Below are 18,346 nucleotides of genomic sequence, written 5' to 3'. Positions count from 1 at the left end.
TATAATGCAAGAAAAATTAATATCTCTGATAATTAAAAGGCGAAATGATAAAAATATTTTGAACTACATTGAGCCTGGGAGTAATTTTCTTGACATCATTAGGTTTGTTGATGTCATATGACATATGCATTCGTTTTTTAAAGTCATGCATATTTTGTATAATAATGCACTTGACTGCCCTTTCTGTTTGATCGGGAAATAGTGTTAGAATGAAAGATATAAGAAAAGTTCTCATGATAATGTTTACAATCATTGGGATGTTAGTTTCAACTTCAGCAAAAGAAAAGACAAAATAGAAGATGGTACTTAAACTAATATGTTTACTTTGAAAATTTAGGATTTCTTTCATTACATCTTTTTCTAAGATGCTCAACACTATTCCCTTATTGAACAAACAGGGCAGTCAAGTGCACTTACATGATATACATAAGTATTTAAAAGGATTAATTACACATCTTATAATGTTTGAACGATATGACATAAATAATTCAAATGCCATGAAAAATACATTTCCCTCAATGTAGTTCAACATATTTATCAGTTCTCTTTATATAGCCTAGCAAACAAAGTCTGAAAGGGTTAAACTGGAGTCAACTTGTCTCCTTGTCATTTTCAAGTTAAATTTGGTTGAGTGCCAATGTTCTGACTTCTTGTACAAATGATCTGATTTCTGTAAACACATCACAATTACAGTAACAACTATAGATATAGTGTATATGAAATAAGCAGATCTATTTATAAAATGCCCAATCATCTCCTCAACTTGACTCTCTGTGTTGTATGCAGGGTCAAGTGGTCATGTGATCAATGTATTACCACATTATTGTATCTAGTCACTCATAGTATGAATAACAGCTCCAGTGTTAAGTACAAACTTCCAATTTGTAATCAAAGGGCTGCAAGCTCTGTGGTATTTTCTGATCTTTCCAATCTAAATCATACTGACTATCTGTATGTATTTTCCTATATAAGTTTTTTTTTATATACTATAATTCATCTTACGCAGCGACTGCGTTAAGATTTTTTTTCTGTAACAGTTTGAGATTGATACATATGGAATTTTGCATGACTAGAGTTGCATCAAAAATCATTTTTTATGACAGCCACACTTTATCCTTGCATATCGTGGCTACTTCCTTAAAAAAGACACTTAAAAAAAAAGTTGCCTCGACTAGGATTTGAACCTTTGGCCTCTCACACCCTAAACGAGCGCAATACGGGCGCGATACTCCTGCACCACGGTGAAGTAATACGTAATATGTAGCCTGAATAAAAACAAATACATTGTAATTCTAAATTGAGAATTTCCATTTCGTGTTTGTAATCCTTATCAATTTCGAGGTATTTTGTTCACGATAAACCTGTTTAACACTGATAAAAATAATTTAGCGAAAATCTTCTCGCCAAAACAGTCCGACATGTATATATTCCACGATTTATTTGTGTACTACGCCCTGGAGTATTCAGTAATTGACATAGCTAAAAATAGCATTTTCATTGATTAAAATGATATTCATCCGCGAAACTTGTGATTGTAACCTCATATTTCTATTGACTAATCTGAACTTTCAATGCACTGTAATTCGTTAAATGCCTACATTAAAAATTATTCTGTCTTTTAAATTGCTGGTTTTTAAGCAGTTTTGAGTGAGAACTACTTTGCGTTGTTAGGTCTGTTAGGAAATTTTGTGTTAGACCGTGGATGTTAGCTATGTATTTACTGATCTTGCGATCAGAAAATACAAAAATCCTAAACTAAATTATAAAGACAATGGCTTCTTTAAAAGTGCAAGTAAAAGACACAAGGAATCTTTATTTTTCATACATTTTTATTTGCCCAAACTACAGATAAATTCCATATATTTTCAATCTTAACAATGATTCCGTTTTATTCTTTGTTAAAATAACAATCGCCCTATTATCATTGTAAACCAATATAAAAACACCATAATCACATCCAAAATTTGCAATAAAACTATTTGATAAAATAGAAAATGCAGGTTTTTATTCCATTTTGTATTATCATATCAAAGACAATAGTGTAAATTTCTGTGCACAAGTATTGCCATTTTTTGAAATCAAAAACTTGCATTCTATTCTAAATGCGTAGATAATTTCAAGCACACATAGTTTCAAATGTGGCAATGTTTACCCGAAATCTATATAGATAGTGTACATATTTAAACTCATATCATTCAAATAAACAAAGAAAAAGAAGACCTACATATCACATTCATGTAATATATAATCAATTTTGTAAATATATTAAGTAAAATAAATGTTCTGCTCTCTTTCACACAATTAGACCAAAAAATTCATGTATGTTCCAGTACAAATCTCCAAAGAATATGGTCAGTCCTTTGATGCTGTTGGTAGTTTTCACTCAGAATCACAGCAGTAAGCCACATTTAATTTACCGGAGCACAGTTCAGCCACTGCATCTTTCCTGGGTAGGCTTGTCAAGCAATTAACCAGAACTTGTTGCCTTCATTTGGGCAAGGAACTGAAACTTCTGTACATGACAGAGCAGAGGTAAAGTACAAATGACCATAGAAAAGATTTCATAATCGCAACGAAAGTGACCTGTGACCTTTGGAAATTTAACTCGATTGCTCAATTCACAGTCCAACGCTCTATCTATTGAGATAACCAGACAGTGCTTCCATTTTTCTGTTTATTTTAGGGAAAAAATACAGGCAAAATACTATTGTAATACTTGTATGTTTTTACATGTTGCATAACAACAATAAAATTTGGAGAAAGGAAAGAAAAGAATAAGAAACAGACATTGATTTTTTGGCCTTTTGATTTATAAAGATTTTGTATAAATCTAAAGAGATAAAAAAATAAGTAATGACTGAAGTGGTCTATTCACATCTATCAGGAGTTGCCCACTGGTCAAGTGCTGATCCAACTTTTGTCTTCACAGCTTCTGTGGCATCTGTCAACTGCTTGACAAGATCCTAAATAAAGAAATAATATGAAAACTTCATCTAACAGTGGCACTGATTTTATTTTATAAGAAACACTAAAGATATTTAGTATTTAACATGCATGCATTGTCTATCTATTCATCAGTCTGTCTTTATAATTTTGACCTTTAACTTGATCTAAACTTTTCATAAATGTGACAGCATTCGCTATCATGAGAAAATGTGTCACTTGCAAGATCCTTGGCGTCTATATTTATGTTCTTATTCCTACATGAAAATACTGTCTCACTGTGATATGAAATAACAAGGTACCAATATGGATGGTGTATAGTTTTACTCTTGCATAGCTCGAATTTCATTATATGACCTTAACGATTATGGCCAACTTAAAACCAAATTGGCAAAAAAAATCAATAACGAAGTTGATGATGAATTGTTATACTTACATCAGATATTTTAACGACATTGAAGTTATCGACAACCTGTTCGGGTGTTCTACACCCGACAATAACGACAGATTTACTCTCCTTCTGCATGATCCATGATATAGCTGCCTTCGCCATTGGTACACCTGCCTTCCCACAAATATCCTTCATAGATCGTAGAGACTGAAAATAATTCACATACATGTATATGTAATTTTATTATACTGCACGTTTGAAACATCGTTTTTTAATGGATAATGGTGACGATTTTAATTTGTGCAGAAACTTAATTTTGTCTGTAAAAAAAGGAAGTTTGCCCTATTATGAATTTGTTATAAAGATTCATGACAGGTTTATATGGCCGTATTATAAACTGTTATTTGCAATATATGCAAACAAGTTTTGGGTATATAATCTAACAGGAACAACTGTTATATTGTACCATATAATCTGTCTAAAATCTTATATGATTAATGAGTTATAAATATAAATGAGACTGCAATTAAATATCACCAAAAAAACCAACAAAAAAAACACAAACATTTAAAACATCTAAATTGACATAAGTCAAAACTGACACTTGGACTATACATAAAATGCTTCAGGAGTAATTTGTGACATATTCTACATCAACATTTTGTATTGTGAACTTAAAAGTAGCTAGAAATGTGTCCATAATACACAGATCCCCTCACATTCCACTGTTTAATCTGTGTACAGATGAAGTGACTAGGGCATATACATGTATATATGCTGAACACTAGAATTTTTCAACAAAAAAAATTCAGTGTTAAAAATCATTCTTTTTACCTCAAAAAGTTCCTTCTCACATCCAGGAGTTCCATGTCGACCAGAACTGCAACTGTAATGAAACACACACAAAAATATACAATCACAAACCTCAGGAGAAAACAATGTTATAATAAAAATGTTATGATATTACATCTTTAGACGAAGCAAAATATCACATTACATGTAAGGAGAAAAAACAACAATATTCAATATATCATATGTACGTACAACACAATTACATTACCTGTCAGGTGAGAATAATTTTCCTCTCCTCCTGCCCATAGGTACATCATCTACCGTCATATAGTTACCACTGAGGAGACCTTGTTGTAGAGGGCTATACGCCAGTACTGCTATATCCTTCTCTCGGCAGATTGGTAGAATACCATCTTCTGCTGATCTCCATAGTAAATTGTAACATATCTGAAAATGACCATGGTCAATATTTATCAATCTATCTGCCAATAATGTCAAACCCCATATAGGGATGTAGACATGCTATGTATCAAAATTTTGCTAAAATCCTTTGCTGTTAGGGCTGTTATAGCATACTAACCATCGATTACCATAGACATTTCTATAAATTGTAGGAATTCACTATAAAAGACTCTTAATTTATTTTTCACTTTATGTATACAACACCCATACTCATGACAATGAAAATGTTTTCACAAACCTCAAACCAAATCTAAAAATAATTAATATGAAAAGATGGCATAAAGAGTTTTTGAAGAAACATTTAAGAAACAAATGTAATGAAATACATTTAAATAATATCTATTCAGTTTTTCGACATCTATTCAGTTTTTCGACAGAATAAAAAGTTAACATTTTCACTTTACAGCATGCCCTCTGTTAATCTTCAAGGAGCCAATGAAAATATCAGAGAGATTTTTTTGCAGCACTTCACTCTTCAGTGATTTAAAAGCTTTTTTTTATCTATGATTGTTTGGCTAATTAGTAAGCATATTTAGCAGAGCAGCGCTCAATTTTAGTTTATACAAATTTATTTTAGTTTGATTGTGTTAAATGGAAGCTATAAACTTATTGAAACTATATCAATTCCGTTCCTGGAACCAACCAGTACTAAGCAATGAATGTAAAGTTTCTTGCTGAAGGAAACAACGGCTTGCCCCTGATAGGGTCTGAACCCATGTGACTAGCGATCATTAGTCTAGATTACTAGTCTGACACGTTCACCATTCTACCACGCTGGTCAATTTAGAAGTAGACAGAGATTTTCTTGGCCACAAGGGTTTACATGGAACACTGCTACACAGCCTAAATCTCTTACAAAAAATAACTAACGCAAGTTTCCTTACTTGATTAGAAACTGGAATGTATCCTGAATCTATCAATGACTTTAAGTTCTTTGGTCCAAAATTACACACACCAAAGCTCTTGATTCTTCCCAGGGAAACTTGTCTCTTCAATTCAGTAATAGCTTCCTCTGTATTCTCAATAAAACTTGGGAAATGAGCCTGAAATAATACAAATTCAACATAGTAATTTGGATAAACTTGGGAAATGAGTCTGAAATAATACAAATTCAACATAGTAATTTGGATAAACTTGGGAAATGAGCCTGAAATAATACAAATTCAACATAGTAATTTGGATAAACTTGGGAAATGAGTCTGAAATAATATAAATTTAAACAAACAAAGCAGTTGGATAAAACTTGGAAAATGAGCCTGAAATAAGACAAATTTAAACCAACATAGTAATTAGATAAAATTTAGGAAATATACCTGAAATTATCTTAAATGGAACTAAAATGTAATTCAGTAAATCTTTGGAAATGTACCACTCAATAAAATAGATTAAACTGAATAAAACTAAGGACATTATTAATGCTTGAAAATAACATATTATTATTTCTATTTCAGAAAGCTACAGCCCTTATAAACAAAACTACATAAATTGATTATGCTATGCTGTATAAACCTGAAGCAAATCTATATAATTTGTCTGCATTTTTCGTAGACCTTTGGTGATAGACTCATCGATTTGTTGGGCGGTGTATGCTGGCGTGGACGGTCCATCTCGGAAACCAAACTTGCTTGCAATGACAGCATCTTGTCGTCGACCTTGTAGACATTTCCCTAACACTTCCTCCGATCCTGCATAACCCTAAAATCATACTTTTCTTATAAAAGATATATATCCTTTTTGTTTTACATAAATTACTTTAAATCTTAGCAAGATCTGCCCGCCCACTGGCAGACTTGACTAAAGTTAAAGAGCTGGATAATGAAACAATTTCTAATGCATAAAGACCTATAACTATGTTCAACAATCCATGCCTTACAGGTTTTGAACAATTATCATTGCAATTATGTGTGAATTTTCAAGCAAATGCCATTACAGGTTAATAAAGTTGCACTGAGACAAAACTGAGAAAACTTATGATATCAATTTTTCCATAGTTGGGAGATTTTATGTCGACAAAATATTATGCAAGATGCTGACACGCACACAAGTAAAATAGCCTAACTAATCAGTGACTTATCAAGCTTATAAATATAAAATGCCACAAATAAATATATATTTTATCTGAAAATAAAATTATAATAATGTTCAATGATTTTGCCAAACAGACTCTTCTTTTTGCATAGCTTCTACCTTTTTAAGATATGAGTCCGTTATTAGTCATATAAGGATTTTAAACAAATATTTGACCTTTAGTCAGTGAGAACTACTGGAAATTTTAAGGTATCTAACAAGGTCAAAAACTGTAATCTCTGCAGATAATCCTCTAGGTCAAGAAGATAAAAGACGAGGTTTTATCCGGGTCAAGAAGATAAACCAGTCTGACATTATCTATTTCTGTCATATTTCAATGCCTTTCCTGTCCACATAAAATCTCCCAACTATGGAAAAATTTATACCATAAGTTATAAAAATATTGCAATATACTTCAATTTAACTGTTTTATTTCCTGACTTGCATATTGCTGTTAATTGACTTTTGTAAGTGCATTTTCCAACTGTCACTATACATGTATATCATTTAATAACATCATTTGCCTCTTACTTCTACTTCAAAAATGATGTGGAATTAGTAGTGGGTCACTTCAGAAGAAATTGGTAATTACATGTACTGGTTAGTTATTGACAGGAAAGCTGGTTAGGTTTATTTGCTGTCAAGATATGACTAAAAATGTCTTAAAATCAGTTTTATAGAACCAAACTAACACAAAGAGTAAACCATGGACATTCAGTCATCTTTTGCATCAACGAGAAATTATGAATATGATTGAGGCAATATCTATACACTTTTTTAACTGGTAAAATATTTTCCTGCACTATTTATACACTTTTTAAAACTCATGTATTTTTCTGATGCTTGTTTTATGAGAATTGTGATGAGTGCCAATAACAATAAAGTAATCATATAACTGATAACTTAAATGAAAAATTAAGCCATCACAATTATAACACAATTTACAGTCCTACTATCTATGCCCTATATTTAAATTGTGACATGTGTCTGCATTAATTATCTACTTTTACCACTGTTCAGTTTAAACCAAGCGACATGTGTGAAATTCAAATTATAGCTCATATGCACCACATGTTTTTATACACATGTACCATCATGTATTCCCAAACATAACATTTCTTTCACATATTTCATATACAAAATTTTTTAAAAACAAAATTTACATAAATATGAATATGAAATTCATACAATGTCACTCTATCATTAATATATATCATTGCCTTGAAATGATCTATTTGAAACTACTGATTTAATATTCCCAAACAGTCCTTATAAATTATTTTTGCATGTTAGATGAAACAGAACCACCTTCTTTGTCAATAAATGACAAAATTACTCGCCATATCTTGTACTAATAGTAATATTTTACACACTGGGAAAAGACTTCAATAAGCATTAGGTTGCTTCCAGGGAAATCCTTTTTGTGTTGCTTGTAAATATCATGTGTAGGTATCATGTTCTTATGCGCCAGATAAAATATATGTAAACCAAACAGTCATTAGCATGCATATTGCATAATGTTATATCAGCATAAATTATAATTACAGACTGTTGAAAGATTAAATATTAATTAGGCTTACCTCAGCTGTATCAAAAAAGTTGATTCCCAGCTCCAGGCATTTATCTACACAGGCCTTTGATGTCTGGAAAACAACAACAATGATATGCATTACTTATACATTGTATAATATAAAATATATTATAATAAAGCAAATAAATTCTCAAATTCTAATTAGCTTAAACACTATGTATACATTCTATGCCATATATACTATGAAAAATTGATGCAAACACAAATGTCAATGCCTTTCTACATCGCAGACAGCTAACTACCTGTTTGAATAATTTTTTTTTCATAGGGTTTTGTTCTTTATTGCAAATTTCTTGATTCAAATGTCTTTACTTAAATAATTTGATACTTAAAAATACTTTTAGCATAGCCCTTGATTACATGCCTATTTTTCCCACCCTTCTTTGAAAACAATCTTAAATTACTGGGATTTCTCATGAACTTGTCGTAATGAACAATATGCGTTATTAAAAATTTGTTATTAAGGTACTGAAGGGATATATGGAAGAACAAAGGCTACATAGCCTTGCACCTTGGGTTATTTTGATCTCATTTAGGCTGTATTCACCCATATATATCTTGTCAGCAACTTGTATAACTAATAATTATTTCATGAAGTATTGCAAGAAGACTCAATATCTAACACTGCATGTTCTTTAAATAATAAAAGGTCTTAAATAAAATATTGTTTGTTTCTGTTATCCTACCCAATTTGGCATGGTTCACAGGAGGGGAAACAAAGGTAACTTTAGGACTGGCCTTAACTGCTGAATTTCTTAAATGGACTTGTCCAGCTATCATTTTTGAAACTCTCCATTATCTATTTAGTTGATTTCAAGATGAAAGTTTTAAGTTACAAATGGCCAGTATAGAGCCCGGTCAGGTTGTATGGATGTGCAGGCTGGCCTGGCTCTATACTGGTGGCATTGGGTCTATTCTGGTTCCAGCAGTGAAAAAGTAAATCATAAGACAATTTAACCGATTTTTTGTGCCCCCACTATAAGGGGGGCATTTAAATTTACCCTTGTCTGTCCGTTCTCGTGATGTGTAGCACATAGCTCAAAATGTATTTGACCTAGAGTCATGAAACTTTACAGGAATGTTAGCCAGCATGTGTAGCTGTGCAGTGAGTGTGCACCTGAGAATTTGCATTTGGATTTATATATTTGTAGAGTTATTGCCCTTGAATTAAAAAAAAAAATTGCAATTTTCAACTTGTGTCGCACGTACCTCAAAAAGTATTTGTCCTAGACTCAAGAAATTTTACAGGAACGTTGTTCAGCATGTGAAGTTTTTCACCTGAGGTTTTGCTTGCGGTGTTAGAGTTAATGCCCTTGGCTTAGTAAAAATTTTCATTTTTCAAATTGGGTTATGTGTCTCTCACAAATATTTAGAGTCATGAAACTTATTTAGAGTCATGAAACTTAACAGGAATGTTGGTCAGCATGTGTAGTTGTGACCCTGGGTTTTGTTTGTCAATTTTTCCGGTATTTCTAGAGTTATTGCCATTGAACTAGTAAAAATTTGCAATTTCCAAGTATGGTCGTGTGTAGCTCAAAAAGTATTTGACCTTAAGTCATGCAACTTTACAGAAATGTTGGTTGGCATGTGTAGTTTTGCACCTGGGGATTGATTGTGGATTCATTCAGTATTTGAAGAGTAATTGCCAAAAACTGTTCCATTATGTTGTGTTATGTGTTCCTTGAATATTGATCAACATTACTGTGAAGCTGGGTATCTGCTGGTTTGCTTGTGAATTTTTTTTTCAGTTTTGTTAGAGTTATTGCCCTTGGCTTCATATAAATTTGCATTTTTCAACTTGTTCATGCACAGCTCAAAAAGTATTTGACCTGTAAGCCTGAACGTTTACAGGAATGTTGGTCAGCATTTGTACTTTTGCACCTTGGGGTTTGCTTTTGGATTTATTATGTATTTGTAAAGTTCTTGCCCTTGACTTAGTAAAAGATTTTTAGTTTTCAACTTGTGTCATGTGTAGCCCAAATAATATTCAACTTACAAAAATAAGATTAATAAAACAGTGGTGTGTGGCCCAGGCACCTGTGTCCTATGGACACATTTCTAGTTTTTATAAACAACCTTGTGAAATCATAAGACAATTATAGTGAATACATGTATATAAATAAACTTAAATACATGAAAGTATCAAATAACTCTTTAAATACAGTCAACCCGGTTCCAAATCAATGCAGTCACCAAATTGGTCAATCCAGTCTTAAAATTGAATAATTAGGTTTGGTTCATTTGGCTCTAAAATGGACTTTCAATATATTTCTTGTTTGATATTTTGCAATAAAATGAAACTTTACTAATTGACATCTTTTTATGTCCAAGCCCATTACTTAAAAGACATTAATTGACTTTCAGTGACTTATTCAATCGCACCAAATAAGGCTTTAATATGCTCTAGTGATAATGAATAATTGTATAATTGTATAAACATAAATTCTTATTGAAAAATATAATTGTGGTAGACTTTAAAGGAAAATAAAAACAACAATAAATTCTGTGATCTGTTTTTAATCTGAATGATAGTATTTAAAAATGGTTTACCTCGTAAGTTTGAGCTTCCCATGAGGCATTTGCCTTGTTGTCATTCATTTGCCAACATCCTAAACAAATTCGAGACACTTTGATGTCAGTTTGTGGGAGTGTTATGTATTCCATCTTTGCAGCTAATGTGAACCTTTGGCTTCGATTTGAGTGATTTTTATACCTCCGAAATAGAAGAGCGCGCACCGGTATATTACTTCCGCTTGGAAACAAGAACGAACGAGAACGCTAAAACGTTGATAGCTTGTCCATTAAAGTCCACTTACATATAGATAAAAGGTACTCAGATAAGCACGAAAAAATAATGATTTTAAAAAATGTAACTTTTATAATTGCTTCAAATCCTTAACTTTTTCCCAAATGGTTAACCTCTGGGTTTTACTTTCATTTTCGACTTTCAGCATAATTCATGACTTTCAGGGTTTATTCACAGACACTGTTACTCCTGCGATAGCTAAACCACTATTTGATAGTTGAAAGAACTACTTCGAATTTGAGTGACCTTACTGATAATTGAGTAATAAAAATGACTTCTTACAAGTTGAATATAGAGATTATTCATAATTTAAAGTTTATTTGTCAGTTTGTACACATTTACATCATATTCATATGTCTCAGTTAATTGTGTCTTTTTACGGGCTTCAGGTTTCATATAACTGTTAAATTTCAATGTTAGAAAAACTTAAGAACAAATTTCATATTCAAATATGATTTTATGGAAATTAACTGCCAGCTAATATTTTTATTCTTAGATATAGAATAATAGTGTAACTTGGGTGTGGATGCTCAGAATGTTTCTATGGTAACCAACAACTCTCAATAATCTATTTATGTATGACTCTGAGGATGAATGACAATGTTCTTTTGATAGAATTTTTTTAAACGCAAAGTATGCATTATTGAATTTTTTTAAACGCTAAAAGTATGCATTATTGAATGTCACAGATAATAAATTTAATATCATTTAGTTTGGTAAATATAATGTTGAAAATACTATAGATTAATATTCTCCCTATAAGAATCAGCGACAAAATTACTGTCCATTAAAGTATTAAAATAATATGTATTCAATATTTTGTTTAAGATTAACATTCATTTCAACATTTATACATTTCATTAACTGAAAATTGAGGGATATTAATGTACTGTTACTGTAAGATGTTATGTCATAAAATAAGGAAATGGTTCCAATGGCTGAGTGGTTAACACTGCTTACTTGGTATTACTTGCACATCAGTGCTGTGGGTTCAGAGATGGAAAGTTGCTGATGATCTTTCATTGTTGATCATGATGTAACTTATACCCAACCAATAGTAAAGAAATAAATTGTTCCTGAAAATGTTAATTTAGATTTTTTTTAAAAAGTTAACTGTTTTTATCTAATCTTGTATTCATAAGGCATTATTAGCTCGACTATTCGATAAGAATAAGTAGAGCTATTGCAGTCACCCGAGCGTCGGCGTAACCACTTATGTTAAAGTTTTTGTAATAGTTCAAATATTTTCAAAGTCCATAGACATATGGCTTTGAAACTTTGCACACTTGTTCACCATCATGACCCCAACCTGTAAATAGGAGGAGGTAACTCTATCAAGCATTTTTACAGAATTATGCCCCTTTTTCGACTTAGAATTTACATTAAAGTTTTTGTAATAGTTCAAATATTTCAGTCTTCGAAATTAGTGCCAGTCCGAGGCCCGAGGCCACTAAATTTAGCATCGGTCCGGTGATTATTACAAAGTTGGTGGTCCGACGGACCAGTAGATTTTTTGTCATGAAAAAAATATTATAAGAAAAATTCATCAAAATAATGAAGTAGGGTTCTCTAAAAGATTGATCTTTTTGCCTTTTTTGCAAATGAAACCCACCAATTCTGTCCTAGATGTTCAAAACACAGCAAGAGATGTTTAAATTGTATTGAGTAATGGAGGCCGCCATTTTTTTTCTTGGATATCTTCTGTACCGCACTGTACAGTTACGGAAATTAAACCATTGTTTATTATGGTCATTATATAGCTTTGATTTTGTGATTATTGAGTTAAGTAAATATTTTGTGTGAAAGTGATTCGTTTGACGCAAATTGCATTGTTCATGTTCAATTGTAGTCAATCTTGCCTAAACATTTGGTCCTTAAAGATTTTTCAAAGCTGTCAACATATGGCCCAGAATACAAGACGTATTATGCTTCTTTCAAAATTATCAAGGGAAGCATGATAAAGTGTTTTCCTGTTCCCATCAATTTATTACCTATCTATGTATTTGGTCCGGCTAAAAATCACCAGGTCCAGTAAGATTTGATATTTTACTGGCCCGAATGTCCTGTGCCTTTAAAAGTTTTTCGTGAAGACTGTATTTTCAAAGTCCATTGACATATGGCTTTGAAACTTTGCACACTTGTTCAACATCATGACCCCAACCTGTAAACAGGAGGAGGTAACTCTATCAAGCATTTTGACAGAATTATGCCCCTTTTTCGACTTAGAATTTACGTTAAAGTTTTTGTAATAGTTCAAATATTTTCAAAGTCCATTGACATATGGCTTTGAAACTTTACACACTTGTTCACCATCATGACCCCAACCTGGAAACAGGAGGAGGTAACTCTATCAAGCATTTTGACAGAATTATGCCCCTTTTTCGACTTAGAATTTACATTAAAGTTTTTGTAATAGTTTAAATATTTTCAAAGTCCATTGACATATGGCTTTGAAACTTTGCACACTTGTTCACCATCATGACCCCAACCTGGAAACAGGAGGAGGTAACTCTATCAAGCATTTTGACAGAATTATGCCCCTTTTTCGACTTGGAATTTACGTTAAAGTTTTTGTAATAGTTCAAATATTTTCAAAGTCCATTGACATATGGCTTTGAAACTTTGCACACTTGTTCACCATCATGACCCCAACCTGTGAATAGGAGGAGGTAACTCTATCAAGCATTTTGACAGAATTATGCCCCTTTTTCGACTTAGAATTTACGTTAAAGTTTTTGTAATAGTTCAAATATTTTCAAAGTCCATTGACATATATCTTTGAAACTTTGCACACTTGTTCACCATCATGACCTCAACCTGTAAATAGGAGGAGGTAACTCTATCAAGAATTTTTTTTTACTAACAAGCACTGAGAATAGTCGAGCGTTGCTGTCCTACCGACAGCTCTTGTTTTTTAATCCAAAACAACTGATGTTGCAACAAGTGCAATATACATTTACTTTATCCATCAAATTTACTATTCCATAAATATATAATTAAGATTTCCTCTTTTATCACAGTATGGAGGCAGCCCAGCTTTTCCATGGTAATACAAAAAAGCATGACATTCCACTGGACCACCTAGACTTCGGTTACATTCAGGGATGTAGTGATGTAAAACATATAGAAAAAATTCTTCGAGTTCTAAGGTAAGTACTCGTGTAGACATTTTTCTGAAGCATTATTAGCCCAAAAGACAAAAAGCATTGAGATCCTTACTGTAAGAACCTTTAAAGTTTGCTTAGAAAGAGGTAAAATAAGTTTTGAATGTTAAATATATATCATTTATTTTAACACAAAAAACTGTAGTGTTTACACAAACTATTTTAGAGCTAGCAGCAATATCAAGTGAGAATTTCAATTCAAACCAGGTCAAGAATCTAAAATGGTTTAATGGTTATGTTTTGACAAAAATAGAGGTATCATGGCTTGTGGTCTTCTTTATTTACATTAGGTCCATGTGAAAATGACATAAGTCACACAACTATTCATCTTATCATCTGGTAACCTGTAGAATTTTCCCTGCCTTGAATTTGGAACAGTCCATTCAAAGGGATTTCAGTATCAAAATATATCAAGTTGAACTGCCATCAGTATAGAGTTTGGTCAGACTTATGGATGTTCAAGCTGACCTGGCCCTGTGCTGCTACTGGTGTCAAAGGCTCATCACATTTGGTTTCAGCAGAATATGAGTGAAACGTCGTTGACTTAAATGTTGGAAAGCATCAACTACCTAAAAGTTATACAAGAAATTTTCAGGTTGTAAGTGTTTGCTTATTTTAGAAATTGACTGGATAAGTGATTCTTGTGTGACTAATGTTAATTAATTAATTGTATACTGAATTATTCTGACTTACATATTTAGATTGTTACCATTTTTGTTGTAGATCAAAAGAGGAAGGTTTTTATCCTCAGCTTGAGAAATGCTGTGAAGGAAGATTAGAGGAGCTTCACCCAAATAGGTAAAGTTATAATAAGAATTGGTTTGAAATCATGATAACTAAAAGCTCTTTACATTTAGTGTGTAACATGCAAACTGAATTGTTTCATAGATGCAGTGAAAAATTGGGCAAGTGAAGTCTTTGATGTCCAAAGAGATAAGTATTAGGATCAATATACAGAAATTGATTAGACAAAACTAATATGAACTATATGTCCAGAATATGACCGAGTGGTTAACAAGTTGACTAGTAATCTAAAGATCACTAGCCATATTGGTTCAATCCCGTCAGGGGGAAATCATTGTTTCCTCGAGAAAGAAACTTTACACTCATTGCTCAGGACTGGTTGGTTCCAAGAACAGATTGGAAAGTGTGTATAAGCGTAAAGCTTCCAACATAATCAAACTAAAATAAAGTCTGTATAAACCAATGTCGGAAAATTAACCAATGTTTTTAGCTTTTTCTAGGTAGACCTGGTAAACAGACCAAATTTGCAATTGCTGATAATTTTTATTTTTCCCAAAATGATTATTTTACATTCACAATATGCTTGTTGTTGTGACTTATTTTTCCTTATTTGACAAAAATTTCCCCAGTTGGTAGACCTTGAAATAATGCATGAAGGGGCAACTGAAGTTATCCAACACCAGAAAAGCTGGAAAGATGTCATATGACCAACAACAAAAGACCAACAAAAACGGAGAAAAAAAATTGGCATACATAACCCATAGCTGAAGAAAAAAATGACTGTTTTTTTGTAAAACATTGAGAAATATGTCTTCAGATATTTCATTTTAGTTCTTTTAAATTTCAGCCGACTATTAAGGAAGGAGAATCCACTTTATTCTAAAGGAGATTTAGATAGAATGGAGAGGGAAGAACTTGATCAGGATCTCCAGGTGAAATAATTATTATTAATAAAATAATTTACTCTTGCAAAGTTGAATTAAAATATGTTTATAATTATTCATCAGTGATAAAATAAAAGATTTCAATGTTATGTATATATACATGTACCAAATAATTTTCCAAGATTTTGAATTTTAGGAGTATTGAACACTATATGCTGTTCAAAGTTGCGTAGTTATTATATTCTGTATATTCTAAATTTGTTATTTAGGTAAGCCATACCATAACATGATTAATTTGTTTACTTGAATCTTTCATGCTTTGAATTTGAAGTTGTTTCTTTTTAAAAAGGTGTGAAGGTATATCTTGTAAAATATACTACACAAATTTCAAAAAGACTGTATAATCCACAAGTTTTAAAAAGTGTTTCTGTTATTTAACACACATGAATTGTATAAGGAAACAAAAGGTCAGTAATGATATCATCATTTCAGTTAAGGTAATTTGATATCCTTTTGTCATGATACATACAAATATTTTATTTTTAGTAGGAACACCCAAATGTACCTTAATGACTTAGCAGCTCAAGTCATTGTTACATGATTTTAAATTTGGGCATCCCAGGATGCTACTTAAAAACAGCAGAGCTTACTTCAATAATGGCCTGTGTTGTCATTATAAAAACATATATCTGTCAAATAGTAGCACACTAGTATTTAAAAACTATTACAAAACTGATTTCTCTATACGAAAATAAGTAAATGCGAAATCATTGACTGAGATATAAACTTGAATGTTTGAATGGCGCTGATGCACCAGGGGTCACTGGTTTGATCCTCCGATGAGCCGAAATTTCTCCATTACAACATTGAGTCGAATGGTCATCTGTCTCCCACTGCTGATTCAGAAATCATATGAGATTAGTTGAGTCACTTGCTGAAAAATTGTTAATTACTGGTTAGTTATCCAGGAGAGCAGTAAGGATGATCAACTGTTGAGATATAAACAAAGATGTGTTAAAATTGGCTTAAAACTAGATAAACAAACTGAGGGCTTATGATTACTGTTATTTTCATTGTAGAGCTGGGCTACTAATATGAAGAATATTGAGAGTAACTTTGAGGAACAATCTGAATTTATGGACAATGATGAGGACGATTTGCCACCTATTCGATCAGGAAATATAACACTCACTGCAGACGGAGTAAGCGTTTTTCTTGCTATAATTTGTGCAAACTTTTGATTGTTGAAAATCTTAAATAGGGCTAATAATGTCAGTCTGATTTGTTATATATCTGATGTAAATGATAAAAACTTTTTTTCACAATTGTAAAAAGTTGAAGATTTTTCAAGTGATTGTTGCTAATGAAAGATATGATAAATATTTTTAGTCCCCTACCGGTTTAACCGGAGGGGACTTTAGGTTTACCCTCCGTCCGTCTGTCCGTCTGTCCGTCTGTCTGTCTGTCTGTCAGTCTGTCAGTCCGTCAGTCCGTCCGTCCACAAAACTGGATCCCGCGATAACGTAAAAAGTACTGAAAATATTTTTATGAAACTTGATATATGGATAGATGGCAGTCTGGAGATTATGCAATTTTTTTTTTTCTTCTTATGTTGAAAATTCTGGTTGCTATGGCAACAAATAGTCTGAAAATATGGCAAATTTAACACATAAACTGGATCCAGTGATAACTCAAAAAGTACTGAAAATATTTTTATGAAACTTAAAATATGGGTAGATGGCAGTCTGGAGATTATGCACATCTTTTTCTTTTCTTCCTATGTTGAAAATTCTGGTTGCTATGGCAACAAATAGCCTGAATTTCAAGATTTCTGATTTAAATTTTTCAGCTTTTTCACTATATATTCTTTATCTCTTAAGGTGTTTACTTCAAACTTTAAATATAAGTTTCTGGTCATCAACCACATCATATGTGACAAGGTTTATAACTCTAGCACAAAAAATATCAGTATTACCTCCCTTGAACTTAGATTTTTTAGGGGAAAAAATGTTGTCTTTTTTTAAATAACTTCTTTATTTCCTAATGTATCTACTTCAAACTTCATATATATGTTTCTTATTATCACTCGACATTTTTGAGAAGGTTTAATACTCTAGCAAGACTATTTCCAGAATTATGTCCCCCTTGAACTTAGATTTTTTTCGAGAAACTGGTATTTTCACTCCAACTTCTTCATTCCTTATAGGATTTACTTTAAAATCCCACATCGTAATAATATGACAAGGTTGTATAAACATAATTTCCTTACTAAGCATGGAAACTTAACACATTACTGTGATATAGACAAACTTATTTTATTATGTTTTGTGGTCGATATTTTCAAATACAGACTTCATCCTCAAATTCATTATAAATGGCAATACACAGGAGTGTATGACAATTAAAGAACTTTTTGAGGGACCGGTAGGGGACTACTGTATTGCCTGCAATACTATCAAATGCTTGTTTCAAATAGTTAAGAATTAACTGATACTTTACTTT

The 18,346-nt window shown here is 32.0% G+C and overlaps 2 protein-coding genes across 2 annotated transcripts in view; one reads left to right on the top strand and one right to left on the bottom strand.

The window, feature by feature from the left end:
• Nucleotides 1-1,811: 1,811 nt before the first annotated feature.
• LOC132714785 (1-deoxyxylulose-5-phosphate synthase YajO-like) lies at nucleotides 1,812-10,968 on the bottom strand. Its single transcript, XM_060697709.1, has 8 exons — nucleotides 10,797-10,968; nucleotides 8,236-8,298; nucleotides 6,098-6,283; nucleotides 5,473-5,631; nucleotides 4,395-4,573; nucleotides 4,169-4,220; nucleotides 3,380-3,541; nucleotides 1,812-2,963 (listed from the first exon to the last, which is right to left on the bottom strand). The coding sequence occupies exons 1-8, from the start codon at nucleotides 10,908-10,910 to the stop codon at nucleotides 2,868-2,870; spliced, it is 1,011 nt and encodes a 336-aa protein (XP_060553692.1). The 5' UTR covers nucleotides 10,911-10,968; the 3' UTR covers nucleotides 1,812-2,867.
• LOC132714775 (sperm-associated antigen 1-like) overlaps nucleotides 10,939-18,346 on the top strand; it is a 27,706-nt gene continuing 20,298 nt past the window's right edge. Inside the window, exons 1-5 of the mRNA XM_060697692.1 lie at nucleotides 10,939-11,075; nucleotides 14,073-14,201; nucleotides 14,940-15,014; nucleotides 15,808-15,892; nucleotides 16,924-17,046. Of these exons, the coding sequence (XP_060553675.1) occupies nucleotides 14,074-14,201; nucleotides 14,940-15,014; nucleotides 15,808-15,892; nucleotides 16,924-17,046 (411 nt within the window). The 5' untranslated portion in view covers nucleotides 10,939-11,075; nucleotide 14,073. The remainder of the gene's footprint in view (nucleotides 11,076-14,072; nucleotides 14,202-14,939; nucleotides 15,015-15,807; nucleotides 15,893-16,923; nucleotides 17,047-18,346) is intronic.

This window comes from Ruditapes philippinarum, unplaced genomic scaffold (genome assembly GCF_026571515.1).
Source record: "Ruditapes philippinarum isolate M1 unplaced genomic scaffold, ASM2657151v2 ctg626_1_1_1_1, whole genome shotgun sequence".
NCBI lineage: Eukaryota > Metazoa > Mollusca > Bivalvia > Venerida > Veneridae > Ruditapes > Ruditapes philippinarum.
The sequence above is the reverse complement of the archived record's forward strand: the minus strand, read 5'-3'. Positions and strand labels throughout refer to the sequence as shown.

Coding starts and splice junctions, on each gene's coding strand:
- LOC132714785 (XM_060697709.1), bottom strand. CDS start 10,910: ATGGAATACATAACACTCCCACAAACTGACATCAAAGTGTCTCGAATT. Junction 4,221..4,394: donor AAATTATTCTCACCTGACAG/GTAATGTAATTG, acceptor GTTTCATTACAG/TTGCAGTTCTGGTCGACATG. Junction 2,964..3,379: donor ATGTCGTTAAAATATCTGAT/GTAAGTATAACA, acceptor TTCTTTATTTAG/GATCTTGTCAAGCAGTTGAC.